The 18,631-nt window shown below is 38.8% G+C and overlaps 1 protein-coding gene across 1 annotated transcript in view; it reads right to left on the reverse strand.

Moving 5' to 3' along the window:
* COL28A1 (collagen type XXVIII alpha 1 chain) overlaps positions 1-18,631 on the reverse strand; it is a 175,351-nt gene that overhangs the window by 14,249 nt on the left and 142,471 nt on the right. The window contains exons 28-32 of the mRNA XM_030823080.1: positions 9,579-9,647; positions 8,815-8,895; positions 8,690-8,725; positions 3,520-3,556; positions 869-1,417 (exon numbers count right to left, since the gene is read on the reverse strand). Coding sequence (XP_030678940.1) covers positions 869-1,417; positions 3,520-3,556; positions 8,690-8,725; positions 8,815-8,895; positions 9,579-9,647 — 772 coding nt within the window. The remainder of the gene's footprint in view (positions 1-868; positions 1,418-3,519; positions 3,557-8,689; positions 8,726-8,814; positions 8,896-9,578; positions 9,648-18,631) is intronic.

Genomic DNA, 18,631 nt, shown 5'->3' on the forward strand with positions numbered 1-18,631 from the left:
ATTTTAAAAGGTTGTTCTTTGGCCGGGCGCGGTGGCTCATGCCTGTAATCCCAGCACTTTGGGAGGCCGAGGCGGGTGGATCACGAGGTCAGGAGATTGAAACCATCCTGGCTAACACGGTGAAACCCCATCTCTACTAAAAATACAAAAAATTAGCCGGGCGTGGTGGCGTGCTCCTGTAGTCCCAGCTACTCGGGAGGCTGAGGCGGGAGAATCACTTGAACCCGGGAGGCGGAGGTTGCAGTGAGCTGAGATCATGCCACAGCACTCCAGCGTGGTGACAGAGTGAGACTCCGTCTCAAAATAAATAAATAAAAGGTTGTTCTTTGAGATAAATTCCTGATATCAACCTGTTTACTCATCATCTGCTTTCATAAAAACAGAGAATAGAACATGCCCTCTAATTCATCCCAGTTACTTGCATTTCTCATCTCTTTAGATGACCATAACTTTTTTTTCATTCAGCATGTACTTCTTAATTCATTTTGATTTCCTGACTGTTTTCTGCCTTGCTGTTGGCTTGCTCAATCCCTTATTTTAGTTAGGTAACTTTCTGAACATTAACCAATGTTAGCAATATCCCCAAGTCCTATTCTTTCTCTCCATTCCTGTCTGTTGACCATGGACTCTAGTTAACTCCAAGGCCAACTCAGCATTTATTAACCCTGAATAAAGACAAGAGATTGTACCCTCCAAACTGAATGATATTAAACATTTTTAATCTTCTGGAGTTTATGTGTTACCATTTAATGTTGGCATAAGCCTTATTAGCCTCCAGATTTTTCTATTTGGTCAGGACAAACCAGTGATATGGTACTTAGAGGAACAACATAAATGCCTTTCCCCTGGGCCAGATAGCCTTCCTTACCTTGCAGGGTAAAGAAATCATCAAACTGGTAAACATGCTCTGGGTCAGTAGCAATTAGATTCATTTCTTTGTGGAATATTTCAAAGTTGGGATCATTTTTCTTCACCACCCCTATCACAAATATCTCCACATTGGTGTCACTGGCATTCTTCACCACCTCTGTCAGTTTCTCTTTATCACGAGAATCTGTCTGCCCATCAGTGATGACCAAGGCCACTTTTTTTACACCTGGCCTTGCATCTTCGAACATGTCGTTGGCTGCTTGGAGAGCGGTGGCTGTGTATGTGCCTTCCCCCAGATACTGCATGTTGTCCACAGCCAACTTGAAGTCATCCTTGCTGGAGAACTGCTTCAAATTAGCCACCTTCTCCACCTTATGGCTGTAGTTGATTATGCCTATGCGGGCCGTGGCAAGGTCCAGAGCAACCCGGTCAGCCATAGTCTTCACAAAATTTTTAATGATCTGGAAGTTCTCTGGCCCCACGCTTTCTGAGCTGTCGATCACAAACACCAGCTCTAGTGGAGTCTCTTTGCATTTGGGCCCACAACCTAAAAGGTGAATGTTGAGATAGAAAAATTGTGGGAATGATTGACATCAGATTGTTGATGGGAGGAGAGAAAAAGGCAATGACGAAACTGGAACCTGAATTATTCTCTTCCTTTTCTGTGATTGTGCAAATACCTGACAGCTGTCTCCCTTCTGGTTTCCATACTTGACTCTTCTAAAATATATATATATTATAATATATAATATTATAATATATATTATATTATAATATTATTATATAATATTATATATTATATATATTATATATAATATATAATATATTATAATATTATAATATATAATATATATTATATTATATATTATAATATATAATATATATTATATATAATATAATATATTATATATATTTATATATAATATTATATATATTTTATATACATTATATTATATATATTTATATATAATATATATATAATATATTATATATAATAATATATAATATATATTTATATATATATTATATTATATAAATATATATAATATATTATATATAAATATATATAATATATTATATAATATATATATAAATATATATTATATATATTTTATATATTTTATATATATTTTATATTATACATATTTTATATATTATATATATAAATATATATTATATATATTTTATATATTTTATATATATTTTATATTATATATATTTATATATATTTTATATATAGATATAGGGAAAAACACTGTAGTTGATAAAATAATACATACTTACGTGCTCATTTCTTGGATTATAAAAAAAATTTTTTTTAAAGAGTTAGCATGCCCTGTGGATGCCGTCCCAATAACATTCCTCTTCCTCTCCCAGAGAGGTAACCACCATCTGACATTTGCTCTTTATCATCCCACCATTGTATTTAATCTGAATCTGAAAGCTGATATTTCAGTCTTCAACCATAGCCTTATATGAAAATTGAAATTTGCTCACCAGACTGGCCAATGGATGAAATAATGGGATGAAAAATTGTCATTGTGGTAGAACTATTGGGACCTTAAATGTACACAGGAACAGCTATCCCTAACTACTCTAGTTTATGTCTCCAATCACCCACAATGACAACTATGGCAGCTTTCACATTCTCTAGGAGGCCAGCAGTACATCCATGCTATGAAAGCTTTTGAGGGGAGTAATCCCCGAGAACACTAGTCAATTAAAAAAAACCTTCTATTTAGGTTGATAAACAACCACTTAAAGCAGTTGCCAGAGTCACCAGGAAATATAAATTATCAGGGTTCTGTTTCTTTATTCATATCTTCGTGTTGTTCAACAAGCCTGCCACAGAAAACCATCAGGAAATCATGTGCTATTTTTATAGGGCTTCTAGAACCCAGAAGCCATGTCTAGATCGGTCTCTCACTAGAGAGACTCCCAGGCTGCTTCTTAGGCCCAGCAGTCTTTTAGGGAATAAGCTGGTTCTGGGATTCTCTGTATAGAAGGACAATATGCCTGCCTCTGACCACTTTAAGCCCAGAAGATTCTCCCACCATTATTCCATTAGTCTCTTGTCTTTTAGCTAATTTCTTTTCTTTACTTCCTCTTTCTGGTAATTCTAAGTCTTCCATTCAGTCATGGAAGCATTTAGTAGTTGTGAGGCAAGGTGAACACCTGACTCTGTCCTCCCACCTTTGGGACTGAGTACAACTCAAAACTCTACTCAGAAAGAATTCATGGCTTCAGGAAAAACACAGACATTCTAATCACCAGCTAGGCTGGACTCAAATACCAGTTTGGCTCTTGTAGTCATATTTCCTTTGTTGAGTTTTTCTTCTCAGCTCAGGTAAATGTCACTGAATACAAACGAGCACCGTGCTAACAAAAGGCCCGGCTGCCTACATACTCTAGGCCGGCACCTTCACATGCCTTAACCAGCCTGGGAAGATGATTTTATTTTCTTACATCAGGGTTCCCACAGTCTCTCTTACTGCTTCCTTTCAGTCACCATTGACTTTTCAGATGAGCTTCACATTTTCCCACTAGCTATATAATATACATCTGGACGAACACATTCTCTCACCAACACAGTACACAGTGGGGCCGATACTTTAAAGAGATGTTTTTTTCTTGATAGTCAAATCTTACCACATATTTCTGTAATAAGTTTGATAATTTCTTCTTTCTAGGGGATAAAAAGAAAAATGTATTACCATATGTATGACTATAATATTTTTCCTATAGCCATAAAAGAATCTTATTACAATCAGCATTGGACGATTTGATTTAATCCTTCCACTGCAGAAAATAAAATAAATAACACAGAAGTCAAAAGTTGACTATAATAGACCATAACGAAAATGCGTTTGAGCTGTGAAACTTAACAGCTGAGACTTTTGGAATTCAAATTGCAACTGCAGCATTTATCAGCTGTGTGACCTTGGGCATTTGGTGCCCTAACAGTATCTGTGTCTCAAGGCTATGGTATGGATTAATCAATATTAATGCACACATTAGCACAGGGTCTGGCAACTGTAACATACCTACAGTGCTGTGGTGCTATATATACACTCAGTTATACAATTTAAACCACATGTGCTGAGCAACCAAGACAAGCCCCAATGCCTACAGAGAATTCCTTCTATGCTGTATTTTCTCTTCTTTTTCTGTACTAGTTCCTGATTTTTCAAGTCCTCTCTTCAGCTTCTTAACACTCTCACTTTGGCTCTTCTGTGACATTTCCCCATGTTCCTGAATGCTCTTTCCTTGTCCTGCTGCCCACGAGCTCCATCAGAAGGGCCTGAAATGAGCTGGGTACTAGAAATAAAGCTGCCAATGCCCTTCCCTCTGCAGTGTGTTTATAAGTAACTACAATGAGACTAGAGAAGGCAAGATTCTACATTTGTCAAACACTTGAAGCTAAAAGAGATGATTAACAGAAGCCTAGATCTCAACAGGAAGGACCAGTGGACCCAATCTAAGAAAATAAAGTTTAATAGGCGCAAAAGTAAAATTTTTAAGAACAAATCTATAATGTCAAATCGAGGTGGAGGTGATGTAGCCTGTAACATGGCTTAAAAGTAGCATATATGGGGAATATTCATAGTATTTTAACTTTTTAAACTGTAAACTAAGTAAAAGCTAATGATTCCAAGTGGCTATTTAAAAAGAACATCTACTGCAATGCTGAGTTATATAATACAATTCTACAAAATGAGAGTCAACAGTCTTCTTTTTTTCTAGGCCTTGTCATGCTTTTCCACATTTAAAAAGGCATTTTAAAAAATGTGCAACATGAACATGTATAGAAAGGTAAAATGTATGTATTTATATATTTATATTAAGTATATCTAGAAGGGGGAAATATACGTATTTATATATTTATGCTTGATTTTTTATAAATGGAGAAAATACTATACACCAAGTTTTATGGTTATAATTTGTCACTTAATACTTACTATATTATAATTCATTTTCCACATTATTAAGGATTCTGAAAAACTTGATTACTGAAATGGAATGTATGGCCACTTAAAGGCTCTGTGATACACACTCTCATACTGTACTTTAGAAAAGTTGTGGTAACTGACACCGCCAACAGTAGTATATTACAATATCTGTTTTATTTTAGCCACACAATACTGGCTATTATTATTATATCATCTTTGTCAATTGCTAGAGCAAAATCTCTCATTGTTTTAAATTACACTAATTAAATTATTCATGAGGCTACATTTCATTTCATATGCATGTTTCCAAGTTGTATTCTCTTGTGCATATCTGTGTATGTTCTTTGTCTTATCTTTTTCTATGGGAATATTTGCTTTTTATTCACTTATAAGAGCAATGCATGTACAAGGTTAGATTTTAATTTTGCAAGATATTTTGTGGCATAATCAGGTTTAAAATGCTTGAAGTCACCATATATATTAATTTTTTCTTCATGTTCTTTGCATTTAAGTGACGGGAAGAGTTCATTCCTTCCACTAAAATCAATGAATAACTACCTTGGCTACTTGGTGCCAATGATGAAGGCATCGTATTTATACCCCTCAAAGGATTCACAGTCTAGGAAGAAGCAGACAAACGAAGACTTTCATAAGTGCTATGGAGACCCAAGGAACCATCTCGATCTGCTGGGAATTCCTGGGGCAGGAAACTGGGGATGGGACTGTGGTCCAGGGAGGCAGACTCTGACCAGGTTGGGACAGGGAAGGGGAGCGTTCGGGCAAGGTGGTCGGCCTTCTATCAGAGCATACTGCATTACAGTACTCGAGTAAACTTATGAATCAGGGCACAGAGCAGAAACAATGACAAGAAATGTTGGAGACAGATGGACTCTTGAAGACCTTGTGTCATGTTGAAGAGTGTGAACTTTATCCTGGGCAGTGGGACTCACATGATCCCTAGGCAGAGAAGAGCTCTGGTGGAACTTATTTAAGAGAGATGATCATAGCAGCCAGTGGAGGGGTCTGAGGTTCCTAAATAATTCAGGCAAAAAAAAAAAACACAACAGACATCAGAAGGCTGTGGTAGTAGTAATGGATGAGGAGGACAGGCCTGGAGGGACATTCCAGAGGAAGAATGAGGGGCTTGGTGAACAACTGGAAGAAAGGATGAGGGAAAGGAGTCTAAGAGGAGGCAAATGACAGTGGGGCCATACTCTGAGAGAGGCAGGAGTGGGATAGGGGCAGGCTGGTAGCTCATGAAGATGACTGAGCCCAGCTTGAGTCTGGCTGAGTCTCATACGTCTGTAAGAGATCCACCTAGAGATGTCCACGGGCAGCCAAGGATGTAAGATCTGGTGCTCGGGAGAATTGTCCAAGCAGGAGGCAGATTTAAGAAATGCCAATGTACAGTTGGCTGTTAAAACAGGGACTAAAAATAAGATTGCCTGGAGCAGGGCTTCTCAGCCTTTTTAAAACCAGTGTGTTTCCCCTTCCCCACATTTGATAAATATATTCTTTCTGCTTAAAATAAAAACACTATTTTTTCATTCACTATATACTTTCACTGTACTATTGAATTAGCCTTTTCAAACTATATGTCCCCCTGCCTTTAGTGGCTGCATTCCCTGAGAGTTTGAAGACAGCAAAGACTGGGGCCAGACACTGGGAAATGCTAACACCGAAGTGACAGGTGGAGAAACAGTCTTTTTAAATAATTTTATGAGATGTATTAAAACATGTAATGCCATCAACAGCATTTGCCTCTTAAAAGAGGAGTTTGTTAGTCTGAAATGAATCTGCACAATTGATAGCTATTGGGGGACACATTCAATCACAGAAAGGATGAGAGGGGGAGAGGAAAGAGGAAAGAGGCCTTCTGAGAACAGCTTTCATGGGGGAGCAGCCTGAATTTGGTATCAGACAGGCCACCTCTAGCTATAAGGGCTCTGCTACGTGCCAGCTAGTTGACTTTGGGCATAATGTCCAACCTGACTTGTGTGTCTCCATTTGATGTGGAGATACTGTCTACCTCATGGAGCTGTCATGCAGATTAAAGGTGGGATCTTAGGTAAGAGAAGGTTATGGCCATCAGCCTGTCACTGTCTTCTTGTACCACAACCCACTAGTCCTACACTGCGTGGGGTTTTGGCCAGCATTCATGCCGTGAACCAGTCCTCATTTCCAACCTCTGTCCAAATCCCCTGAAACCACCTGCTGTTTGGCCACCTCTTGGCTGGGCCCATGCATCCAGGCCAGTGCTTCAGCTCTCCAAACCCGTGGCCATTTCAACCAAGAATTCTGGAATCCCATGCATCCAGGGTGTGGCATAGAGGGATATACGTGCATGCCCTTTGGCCCCAAGGACTTCTCACCTGGAGGAAGGAGTGCAGCTGGAGAAGGACGAGGGTTCCAGAGCAGGAACACCCTGCAGTACTAGGTAAGGAGCCTAACATGTACTGGTGTAGAGGAGCCTAACACAGAGCCTGTCACACACTAAATTCTCACTTAATGCAGATTCTCTTTTCCTTCACTCTTCTCGTCTTGCTAGTCTCTTCTTCCAGAATGATGTCCCTACTTCTAAGGTCTCTGCCTCTTGGTTGAAAAGCTTCCACTCAAGAGATAAAGCCTATCCTGCCCTCAAACACCATCATACACCATTTTGTCTGCTCTGGACCCCCAGACCACATCTTCTATCATAGCATTTATCACTCTGTAGGTGAACATCTTTGTTGTCTTTCTCTCCACCAGGCTGTGAGCTCTCTCAGTTCCAAGAAGTAGCCTCACTCTCCACTATTTCCTCAGTGCCTATTTTGGAGCCAGATCCAGAGTAAGGTTTACTGGATACATCCAGTAAAGGTTGGTGAAATGAATGAATAAATAAATGAATGGAGAAAGGAAACCAGTCCCTCTCCCCATGCTGGGACAGTAGGGCAGGTATAAACCTACAGGGAACATTCCTCTGCTCATTTACATACACTCTCCCCTGCTACTTTTGGGGAGAAATTGTGCATACGTAGCTACTTCATCTACTATGGGCATCTTTGGGGGGTCTGACTTGTGGTGGGGAACAACAAAGAGAAAAAGGCAAACAGCCCGCAGAACACATGTGCAGTTCTGTTGGTCACATGCCCAGCTCTCAGCTCTTGCCTTCACCACCTGAACTGCCACTCCCTCACACTTGGATGTTCCTAGTACAGTACATTGAATCAGCCCCGCTAGACCACAACCCTGGAAAAGTCCAACAGGAAAAAAGGAAAAGGTCTCTGATTTTCCTCAACCCCAGAAGATGGATTGCCTTCAAATCAGAAAGGAAGAATGAGACTTTGCCTTCCACTCATGAGACTTTACAGAATCAGTTTTCTGTTCTTAATGGTGTGGGGAGAAGAAGAGGGAAACGTTTATAGATGCTAAAAAAATACTTACTGAATAATTGAATCAATATATAACTGTAATCCCAATTTTGTGATTGCTGCTCTCCTCAGAGCACTTCTAAAGGAACTAGTTCAGGAAAAAAGAGTCCTCATTCTAAAATGAGATGGACCACATAAAGTCATCTGGTAATCTGGCTTTTTTGAAACAGCTCACCTCCTTGTTGGCCAGTAACAGCAGTGTGATCATTTCTACCAAGGATCCGAGTGGAGTAGTCACACATACCCACCATAAAGCAGGACAAGGTTTTATTTCTCCCCTCATAGTCAGATTCAATTACCTCATGCATCTAAGTCAACACTAGGATGGTAGTAGCTGCTCTCATTTAAATAGAAACTGGGATTCTGCATCCAAAAAATTCATAATTCTAAAGCTAAAGCATAAATGCAACAATTTTGCAAGCACAAAACCCTCAATTACCCTCTAGAATGGATACTCACTGTAAGTCCTAGGTCTCCTTTGGGTCCTTGTAAACCCTACTTAGTGGAAGAAGAGTAAAAGTCAATATAGGTTGGAACCAGTTACAGCATAAAATCACAGTGAGACATTAAAAACTACTTCTTGCCTGTTTTCCTGGAGATCCAGGCTCTCCAATTTCTCCTTTATCACCTTTCTTTCCCACATCGCCCCGTTCTCCGTGCTCTCCCTTTACACAATAGGGTAAAATGATAGGTTCAGAATGTGAATCTAAAAGCCAGATAAGAAAAGCTCTATAATTTGGTTTATCTGCAACTGGCATCTCTTGAAGACCTTCAGTTTTTGTTTATATAAATGCAGTATTTGAAAAAAAAATTGGGGGTAACTTATTTACATCCCATCAGATACCATAATCTAATTCATGATGAACCAGAGGTCTCAGAGTGAAGAGACCTTGAGATATAATACCATCTAATCAGCTCACCTTTCAGGACATACAACTATTACACAATTTACCGGGTACCTGAGTTATCTGGTATCTCCTACATGGTATGTTGTAAGTATATTGTAAGATAACTAATAAATCCTTTATTAGTTACCTTCTGAGAATAAAGAAAATGAGATTTTTTTAAACATAGAGATGGGATCTCACTATATTGCTCAAGCTGGTCTTGAACTCCTGGCCTCAAGCAATCCCCCTGCCTCAACCTCTCAAAGAAAAGGACATTTTATAAAATGAATCTATTTATAGGTAGAAAAAGCAATGCATAAGGATTTTATTTCAAGTGGATTGTTTTTCTTCTGAGAGTTGTAAGGGGAAGTGTGACACATATATGACAGTTCTTCCAAAGTTAAAGTTAAGCTATTGAGATCCTAAGCCTAAGCATTTCTCTAAGATCCTGAGACACTTACCTTCTGGCCTGGGAGGCCATGGCCCATTATGCCCTTTGGGCCTGGGAAGCCTTGTGGTCCTTGTTCCCCCTACATAGGATATGAGAAAGAGATGTTCTATTAATTTCCCAGGATAGCTTGGATATTCTTTGGGTCAGAAACACACTTATGGTTTAAAACTGCATTATAGTATTATCTAAATATTGGGGGGAAATATATATATATATATAAATATGCATATAAATACATACGTGTATGTGTGTATGTGTATGGCTCAATGGTTTGCTAGCAAGTGTTTAACAACTAAGACTAGGATAGGAGTGAGGGCTCTGATTTATGCCATTTGCCTATTTCTGTGGTGTAAATACTTTCACTGTGGCTAATTTCAAGCTATGAGCACATCAACCAGTTCACACATAACAGATAGCTGCTATTTCAGCTAAGGTAGAAAAGGTGGGTTTCATCTTCTTTACATTTTTCCATGTTTTCTGGTATTTTAAAAAACACATGTTATTGGCTGGGCACGGTGGCTCATGCCTGTAATCCCAGCACTTTGGGAGGCCGAGGCAGGTGGATCACCTGAGGTCAGGAGTTTGAGACCAGCCTGGCCAACATGGCGAAATCCTGTCTCTACTGAAAACACAAAAATTAGCTGGGCATGGTGGTGCACACCTGTAGTCCCAGCTATGCAGGAGGCTGAGGGAGGAGAATTGCTTGAACCCACGAAGCAGAGGTTGCAATGAGCTGAGATTTCACCACTGCACTCCAGCCTGGGCAACAAGAGTGAAACTCCATCTCAAAAAAAAAAAAAAAAGAAAAGAAAAAAATGTCATTTTAATAACGGGGAAAAGAGTATATAACAGCATCCGTCCACAATTAATGCCAAGTTAATGTTTATGTAATTCCCCTTATACTGTTAGTTCCGTCTCTTATAATTTGTAGCAACATTCAGGACTTGTTTCCAGATTTCTCCATCACATTTTAACATTATTTCTTGCCCCACCAAAACCACACAGGTTCCAAGGGGTTTCATGGTGTGGAGCAAGAAACAGAAACAATCACTAGCAAGTATAGAAAGTCATAGTTCTAATGCTCCTTGGATCCTATACTCAATCCTTATTTGACTCTGGATAATTATTAGTGATGAGTCTCTGGCAAAGGCTTGAAGGACCATGGGCTCCTCAGGATTGATCTGTGGTTTTCAAAACTATCCTGATCATCCCCACCAAGATCATTGGCATGCTTGATAAATATTGCATCTCCCAGGCCCAACCTCAAACCAACTAAATGAGAATCACAGGTGAAGGTAAAGGCAAAATACGCATTTTGCCATAAAAGTCTGCTAAAGCTTGAGAGCCACTACTCCAGGAGGCATGATGGGATTTATGAGGCACTCCTGGAAGGGGCCACAGAGGTTTGCTTGGAGACCATTACAACTTTGGGCATCTCAACATCCCTAAGAGTCCTTTACCTTGTTCATTCGCTGTGAAGCTTTTTCAAATCAAAAAGGCCCATTCTCTTTTAAATTGTTATAATGAAATATTTCAAAACAAAATCATATAGAATAAAGTAAACACCTATCTACCACGTTAAAAAATAAAACAGATACAATTCAAACTTCTTCGGTACTCATCCTCAATCTTATTTCCCTGAGACAGAAAATCTCTATCTGAAATTCATATTTATCATTCGTATCCATGTTTTTATGCTTTAACTACATTTCAAAATAATACATCTTTTTTTTGTTGTTTGTGTGTTTTCTGTTTTTTTTTTTTTTTGAGACAGAGTCTCACTCTGTCACCCAGGCTGGAGTGCAGTGGTGTGATCTCAGCTCACTGCAGTCCCCACCTCTCAAGTTCAAGCGATTCTCCTGCCTCAGCCTTCTGAGTAGCTGGGATTACAGGTGCGTGCCACCATGCCCGGCTAATTTTTGTATTTTTAGTAGAGACAGGGTTTCACCATGTTGGCCAGTCTGGTCTCAAACTCCTGACCTTAGATGATCCACCTGCCTCGGCCTCCTAAAGCGCTGGGATTACAGGCATGAGCCACCGCACCTGGCTGATATTTTTAATATTTTAAATTTCCAATAAATGATATATTTATGCATCCAATTTTTTAAAAAAACCTCAACATTATCTATTTGAAATTTGTGTGTGTGTGTATATATATATATATATATATGAGGTTCTAATTTATTGATCTTCTCTCTGCTATACAGTATTTCATTAAATAACTGAATACAACTTATCCATTAGCCTTTTGATGTACATTTAGGTTATTTCCAATATTTCTGTATTAAAAATAATATTTTAAAAATATCCTTTTATATGCCTTTGCACACTTGTATACATTCCTAGGAGGAAACTCTTACATCGAAACAAATATTATATAAAATGGTACAAAATAAAATGAACACAGTACAGATTCTCTGAAGTTGAACTAAAGGGCTCAATTCTTCACACACCCATCCCTAACCTCTCGCAGCACATTGGCTTGACTGAACTCTAAGGTTCTTTTTATTCTCTTACATGTGTTTCTAAACTGGCTGTAGGTATGGGGTTATGGTATTGCCTCCCCAATTCAACACCAGAGGACTGAAAACAAGTTCTTTACAGTGGTGAGACTACAGAGAACTTAATTCACTGAATGTCTTTTCACTTTGGTATCTCTTGAGCCAAGCCCAGCGCAGTAACATACTGGGCCCACTGGGAATGGCTACGCAGTGTTGCACTGCAATGTCTTGGGCCCACCTAAGGAGGCTCACCCCGGAGAGGAGTGCTTCCTCTGTTAGTTGCTTAGAGGGAACAAGTAGGGATGATTGGTCTTCTTTATTCAGTTTAAAGTCAGGATAGAATACAGTAGTCCCCCTTTATCTGTACTTTCACTTCCCATGGTTTCACTTACCCACAGTCAACTGTGGTTGGAGAATAAGTGAGTCTAGTATAATAAGATATTTTGAAAGAGACCACATTCACATAACTTTGATGACAGTATATTGCTTATAGTTGTTCTATTTTATTATGTGCTTGTTAATCTCCTACTGTGCCTAATTTTAAATTAGACCTTATTATAGGTATGTGTATATAGAAAAAACATAGCATATTTAGGGTTTGGTAGTATTCAAGGTTTCAAGCACCCACTGGGAATATTGGAATGTATCTCCTGCAGATAAGGAGGGACTACTGTAATCTTTTCCCACCAGGAAACTTGGTATCACTGGGAGCCCCAGAACCCTGGATAGGAATTCGTGCCAGTTAAATAAGCCCTAAACATTAAACTGACACTAGCATTCTAAGATGAAAATTCAATCAAAAAAAGGAGAGGAGAAAAATTTGTCCTGTTTCCAAAGATGGCACTCCCAACATAGGTGTCATGAAGATAAACAGGTGGGAATGTATAGATAACACAGAACAACCTCATTATGCTCACTGCAAAACATGCTCTAATAGGAGTGGATCTGCAGCCTGCTTCTGAACATGAAGGTTAGTGGGGTCTGCCTACATACAGACTAGCAGCCAGCCCCCAGAGTGATATGCAGGACTGCAGGCAGCTACCTGCCTGAGGTTATACCATCTTCTTCTGTTCAAATCAAAAGGAAAACAAACACAAATATTATAGGAAAGATATCCTCTTAAGAAAGATGTCTTGGTAAATTACACTTTGGTATAAAGTTGTTTTCTCAGATTTTTTGTGGTGGTGAATGAAGACATTTTCATTCAATGAGGTACCTGGTAGAAGGTTTGGGTTGCAGGGGAGATGCATCAGACCGCTGTACCTAAGTTAGGGGGTACAGTTGGCCAGGGATAAGAGCGACTAAAGGCTCATGGGAGAACAGTAAGAGGAAATCCATGGTTGGCTTTGTCTCAACCTGAAAGGACAGAACAGTGTGATAAACAGAGGAGCTGAGACTGTGGTGTGATGCTGAATTATCACTGGGAGTTATATGTTTAGACAAAGTGAATCCAGAAAGAATGCCATACCTTTCTGACAATTACTCAGAATAATTATTTCTTTTGCAATATTTCAGATTCCTCCAGTAGCTAATACAGAAGATGTCCAATAAATGTTCGTGACTAACTAGCTGCCTTTAAGAAATGACACAATTTCCTAATATAGCTAAAACCTATTGTTGTAAGGGGAAGCATGACACATGCCCTGAGGGAAAAAACATTAGAGTAGCATATTATCGTGTTAGGATAATGTTCAGGAATTTCTTTTGCATTACTTCACAATATAAATATTTTCGATATAATTGTTAACACTATAGATATTGCAGGCAGCTAGATTTCCCTATAATAAAGGCAATTCATTTTCTTTTTAATCGCTAGTTTGCCTTCAAAATACTTAAAGGCTTCCTATAACTTTCAGAGTAGACTATCTAGCTAAAAGCCTTTAGCAAGTAAATCTATGTCTGATCTTGGCAGAGGTGAATGCTATCCAATCAGACTTTTAAAGTATAAGTCTCAGGAAAATGATAAACAATGATTTGAGTGTGGGTCAGAAGCAACTGCAGGAAACAACCTATTTTATTGGAAGCTATAATTAAATCTAAATTTCAAACCCTGGTTAATCACTATATCACCACATTAGACGTGTCCTGATAAAGATGTGATCATTTTCATTTTTCAGATGACTGCTTGTTCTCTGGGAGAGAAATTTCTAAGAATAATGCACATCTACCTGAATGTTTCCATTGATTTATTTTTGCATTACTGATACATCAGGAAACAATGATTTTTCTTTCGAAATGTTTTCTCAGTAAGGTGTGGTAAGAAAAAAATCAAATTTATAGATGATCATAAAATGTAAAATGGACATCTGGCTTCTGCCAGTGTGAAGAAAAGTGGAAAAAATGCTACTCTCATTCTTAAAGCCCCAACAACAAAAAATGAGAACTAATCTGTGAAGTCACAGCTTTTCTTGAATCCATCATACAGCTGTGGTTGCAAGGCAACCAGCCAATTCAGCATCTAAGGAAAGTCAAGATCCTTCAAGCAGACACAGGCTTGGATATTCACCTACCTGCTGGAGGTGCCACATGTTATACAAGCTGGTAAGAATTTAGCTAAAATTTTTAACAGGTTGCTAAAGGCTGAGTGTGGGATAGCAGGAGGGGATAGGACCCCTGGGAGCTGCAGGCACAAGGGAAAATCACAGCTACTCACAGACTCTTCTCAGGGACTTTGCCAGTGCTCAAGAGAAAGACCGGGGCCAGGACTAGGGTCAGGAGTAGGCTTCCCTTGTGGTGCCAGCCTGGGAAGGGAAGCAGCAGTCCCACAGGTCTCAGTCTGTTTGTGCTGCTATAACAAAATACCATAGACTGGGTGGCTTATAAACGACAGCAGATTATTTCTCACAGTTCTGGAGGCTAGAAAGCCCACGATCAAGGAATTAGCAAATTCAGTGTCTGGTGAGGGTCCATTTCCTGGTTCATAGGTGGCACCTTCTTGCCATGTCCTCACATGGTGGAAGGGACAAGACAGCTCCCTGGGGCCTCCTTTATAAGGGTGCTAATTCCATTCCTGAGGGCAGAGGTGACCTATCACCACCCCAAGGCCCCACTTCCTAACACCATCGACTTGGGGGTTAAAATTTCATCATATGAATGTGGTGACCATATGAATTTTCAGACCACATTCTGTTTCCTTTTGAAGGAAACAGAATAAACCTTGCAAGAATGAATCCTGGGCCCAGATCTTCAGAAATGCCCTACTACTTGGGGAAGGTCAGGAAACCATGCCCAGACCATTAGAGGCCTCCTCGTATGGGTTTGCTAGAACACAAAAAACTGCATACTAAAAAGGGTAAATTTTACTGCATATAAATAATCCTTTACTAAAGAATAAAACAACACTTTAAAAAGTTAAAAAGAATTAGATGAACACTTGGAAAAATTTAAATGAGTTCTATAGATTAAATAGTATTGTATCAATAATTTTCTGATGTTTATTATTGTACTGTGTTATATAAGAGAATGTGCTTGTTTGTAGCAAAAATACTGATGTATTAGGGGTAAATGGGTCCCAAATCTGAATTTTGCTCTCAAGTGTTTCAGAAAAATAATATGACACATACATATATATATATATATATATATATTTATATATGCAAAGTGTTTGATACAGCAAACGCAGTAATTAACATTTAGAGAATCTGAGTAAAGGACATATAAAAATTCTTTGTATTTGCAACTTTTTTTGCAAGTCTGAAATTATTTCAAAATAAAAGTTAAACATTAATATATAAAATGAATGAATGAATAAATGTACCAAATGGTTGCAAAAAGATGTCAGCTACCACTGCTGCAGTGGCTAAAGCATATGAGTATACACGTACTCTGCCTACTCAAAGTTCGGGAGCCCAAAGGCTAAAAGAACATCAAAAGACCTAAAACAAAGCTACAGGTGTGGGTTTCTCCCTACGCAGAAACAGCTTCTGCTCTTTGAATTCAGGAGGCTTCTACTGTTACCAGAAGCCTCTATACTTCCCTAGGATTTATGGTCATACTAATTTCAGTTCAATTTTTTTATTATAATTTCTGGGGTACATGTGCAGAACATGGTTTGTTACATAGGTATGCATGTGTCATGGTGGTTAGCTGAACCCATCAACCCATCATCCACATTAGACATTTCTCCTAATGCTATCCCTCCCCTAGCCCCCCACCCCGACAGGCCTTGGTGTGTGATGTTCCCCTCGCTGTGTCCACGTGTTCTCTTTTTTCAACTCCCAGTTATGAGTGAGAACATGCAGTGTTCAGTTTCCTGTTCTTGTGTTAGTTTGCTAAGAATGATGGTTTCCAGCTTCATCCATGTCCCTGCAAAGGACAAGAACTCATCCTTTTTTATGGCTGCATAGTATTCCATGGTGTATATTGCTACTTTTCTTTATCCAGTTTATCATTAATGGGCATTTGGGTTGGTTCCAAGCCTTTGCTATTGTGAACAGTGCCACAATAAACATTCAGGTGCATGTATCTTTATGGAATGATTTATAATCCCTTGGGTATATACCCAGTAATGGGATTGCTGGGTCAAATGGTATTTCTGGTTCTAGATCCTTGAGGAATCGCCACACTATCTTCCACGTGGTTGAACGAATTTATGCTCCCACCAACAGTGTAAAAGCATTCCTATTTCTCCATATCCTCTCCAGCATCTGTAGTTTTCTGACTTTTTAATGATCACCGTTCTAACTGGTGTGAGATGGTATCTCATTGTGGTTTTGATTTGCATTTCTCTAATGACAGTGATGATGAGCTTTTTTTCACGTTTGCTGACTGCACAAATGTCTTCTCTTGAGAAGTGCCTGTTCATATCCTTCACCCACTTTTTGATGGGTTTGTTTTTTTCTTGTAAATTTGTTTAAGTTCTTTGTAGATTCTGGATATTAGCCCTTTGTCAGATGGACAGATTGCAAAAATTTTCTCCCGTTCTGTAGGTTGCCTGTTCACTCTGATAATAGTTTCTTTTACTATGCAGAAGCTCTTTAGTTTAATTAGATCCCATTTGTCAATTTTGGCTTTGGTTGCCATTGCTTTTGGTGTTTTAGTCATGAAGCCTTTGCCCATGCCTGTGTCCTGAATGGTGTTGCCTAGGTTTCCTTCTAGGGTTTTTGTTTTTTTATGGTTTTAGGTCTTAAGTTTTTAATCCATCTTGAGTTAATTTTTATATAAAGTGTAAGGAAGGGGTCCAGTTTCAGTTTTCTGCATATGGCTAGCCAGTTTTCCCATCACCATTTATTAAATAGGAAATCCTTTCCTCATTGCTTGTTTTTGTCAGGTTTGTCAAAGACCAGATGGTTGTAGATGTATAGTGTTATTTCTGAGGCTTCTGTTCTGTTCCACTGGTCAATATATCTGTTTTGGTACCAATACCATGCTGTTTGGGTTACTGTAGCCTCATAGTATAGTTTGAAGTCAGGTAGCGTAATCCCTCCAGCTTTGTTCTTTTTGCTTAAGATTGTCTTGGCTATGTGGGCTCTTTTTTGATTCCATAAGAAATTTAAAGTAGATTTTTCTAAATCTGTGAAGAAAGTCAATAGTAGCTTGATAGGGATTGCATTGAATCTATAAATTATTTTGGGCAGTATGACCATTTTCACAATATTGATTCTTCCTATCCATGAGCATGGAGTGCTTTTCCATTTGTTTGTGTCTTCTCTTATTTCCTTGAGCAGTGGTTTGTAGTTCTCCTTGAAGAGGTCCTTCACATCTCTTGTAAGTTGTATTCCTAGGTATTTTATTCTCTTTGTAGCAATTGTGAATGGGAGTTCACACATGATTTGGCTATCTGTCTGTTACTGGTGTATAAGAATGCTTGTGATTTTTGCACATGGATTTTGTATCCTGAGTCTTTGCTGAAGTTGCTTATCAGCTTAAGGAGATTTGGGGCTGAGACAATGGTGTTTTCTAAATATACAACCATGTCATCTGCAGGGACAATTTGATTTCCTCTCTTCCTATTTGAATATCCTTTATTTCTTCCTCTTGCCTGATTGCCTTGGCCAGAACTTCCAATACTATGTTGAATAGGAGTGGTGAGAGAGGGCATCCCTGGCTTGTGCCAAATTTCAACGGGAATGCTTCCAGTTTTTGCCCATTCTGTATGATACTGGCTGTGGGTTTGTCATAAATAGCTCTTATTATTTTGAGATACGATCCATCGATACCTAGTTTATTGAGAGTTTTTAGCACGAAGGGATGTTGAATTTTGTCGAAGGCCTTTTCTGCATGTATTGAGATAATCATGTGGTTTTGTCATTGGTTCTGTTTAGGTGATGGATTATGTTACTTGATTTGCGTATGTTGAACCAGCCTCGCATCCCAGGGATGAAGCCGACTTGATCGTGGTGGTTAAGCTTTTTGATGTGCTGCTGGATTCAGTTTGCCAGTATTTTATTGAGAATTTTCGCATTGATGTTCATCAGGAATATTGGCCTGAAATTTTCTCTTTTTGTTGGGTCTCTGCCAGGTTTTCATATCAGGATGATGCTGGCCCATAAAATGAGTTAGGGAGGAGTCCCTCTTTTTCTATGGTTTGGAATAGTTTCAGAAGACATGGTACCAGCTCCTC

This window comes from Nomascus leucogenys, chromosome 11 (assembly GCF_006542625.1).
Source record: "Nomascus leucogenys isolate Asia chromosome 11, Asia_NLE_v1, whole genome shotgun sequence".
Taxonomy (NCBI): domain Eukaryota; kingdom Metazoa; phylum Chordata; class Mammalia; order Primates; family Hylobatidae; genus Nomascus; species Nomascus leucogenys.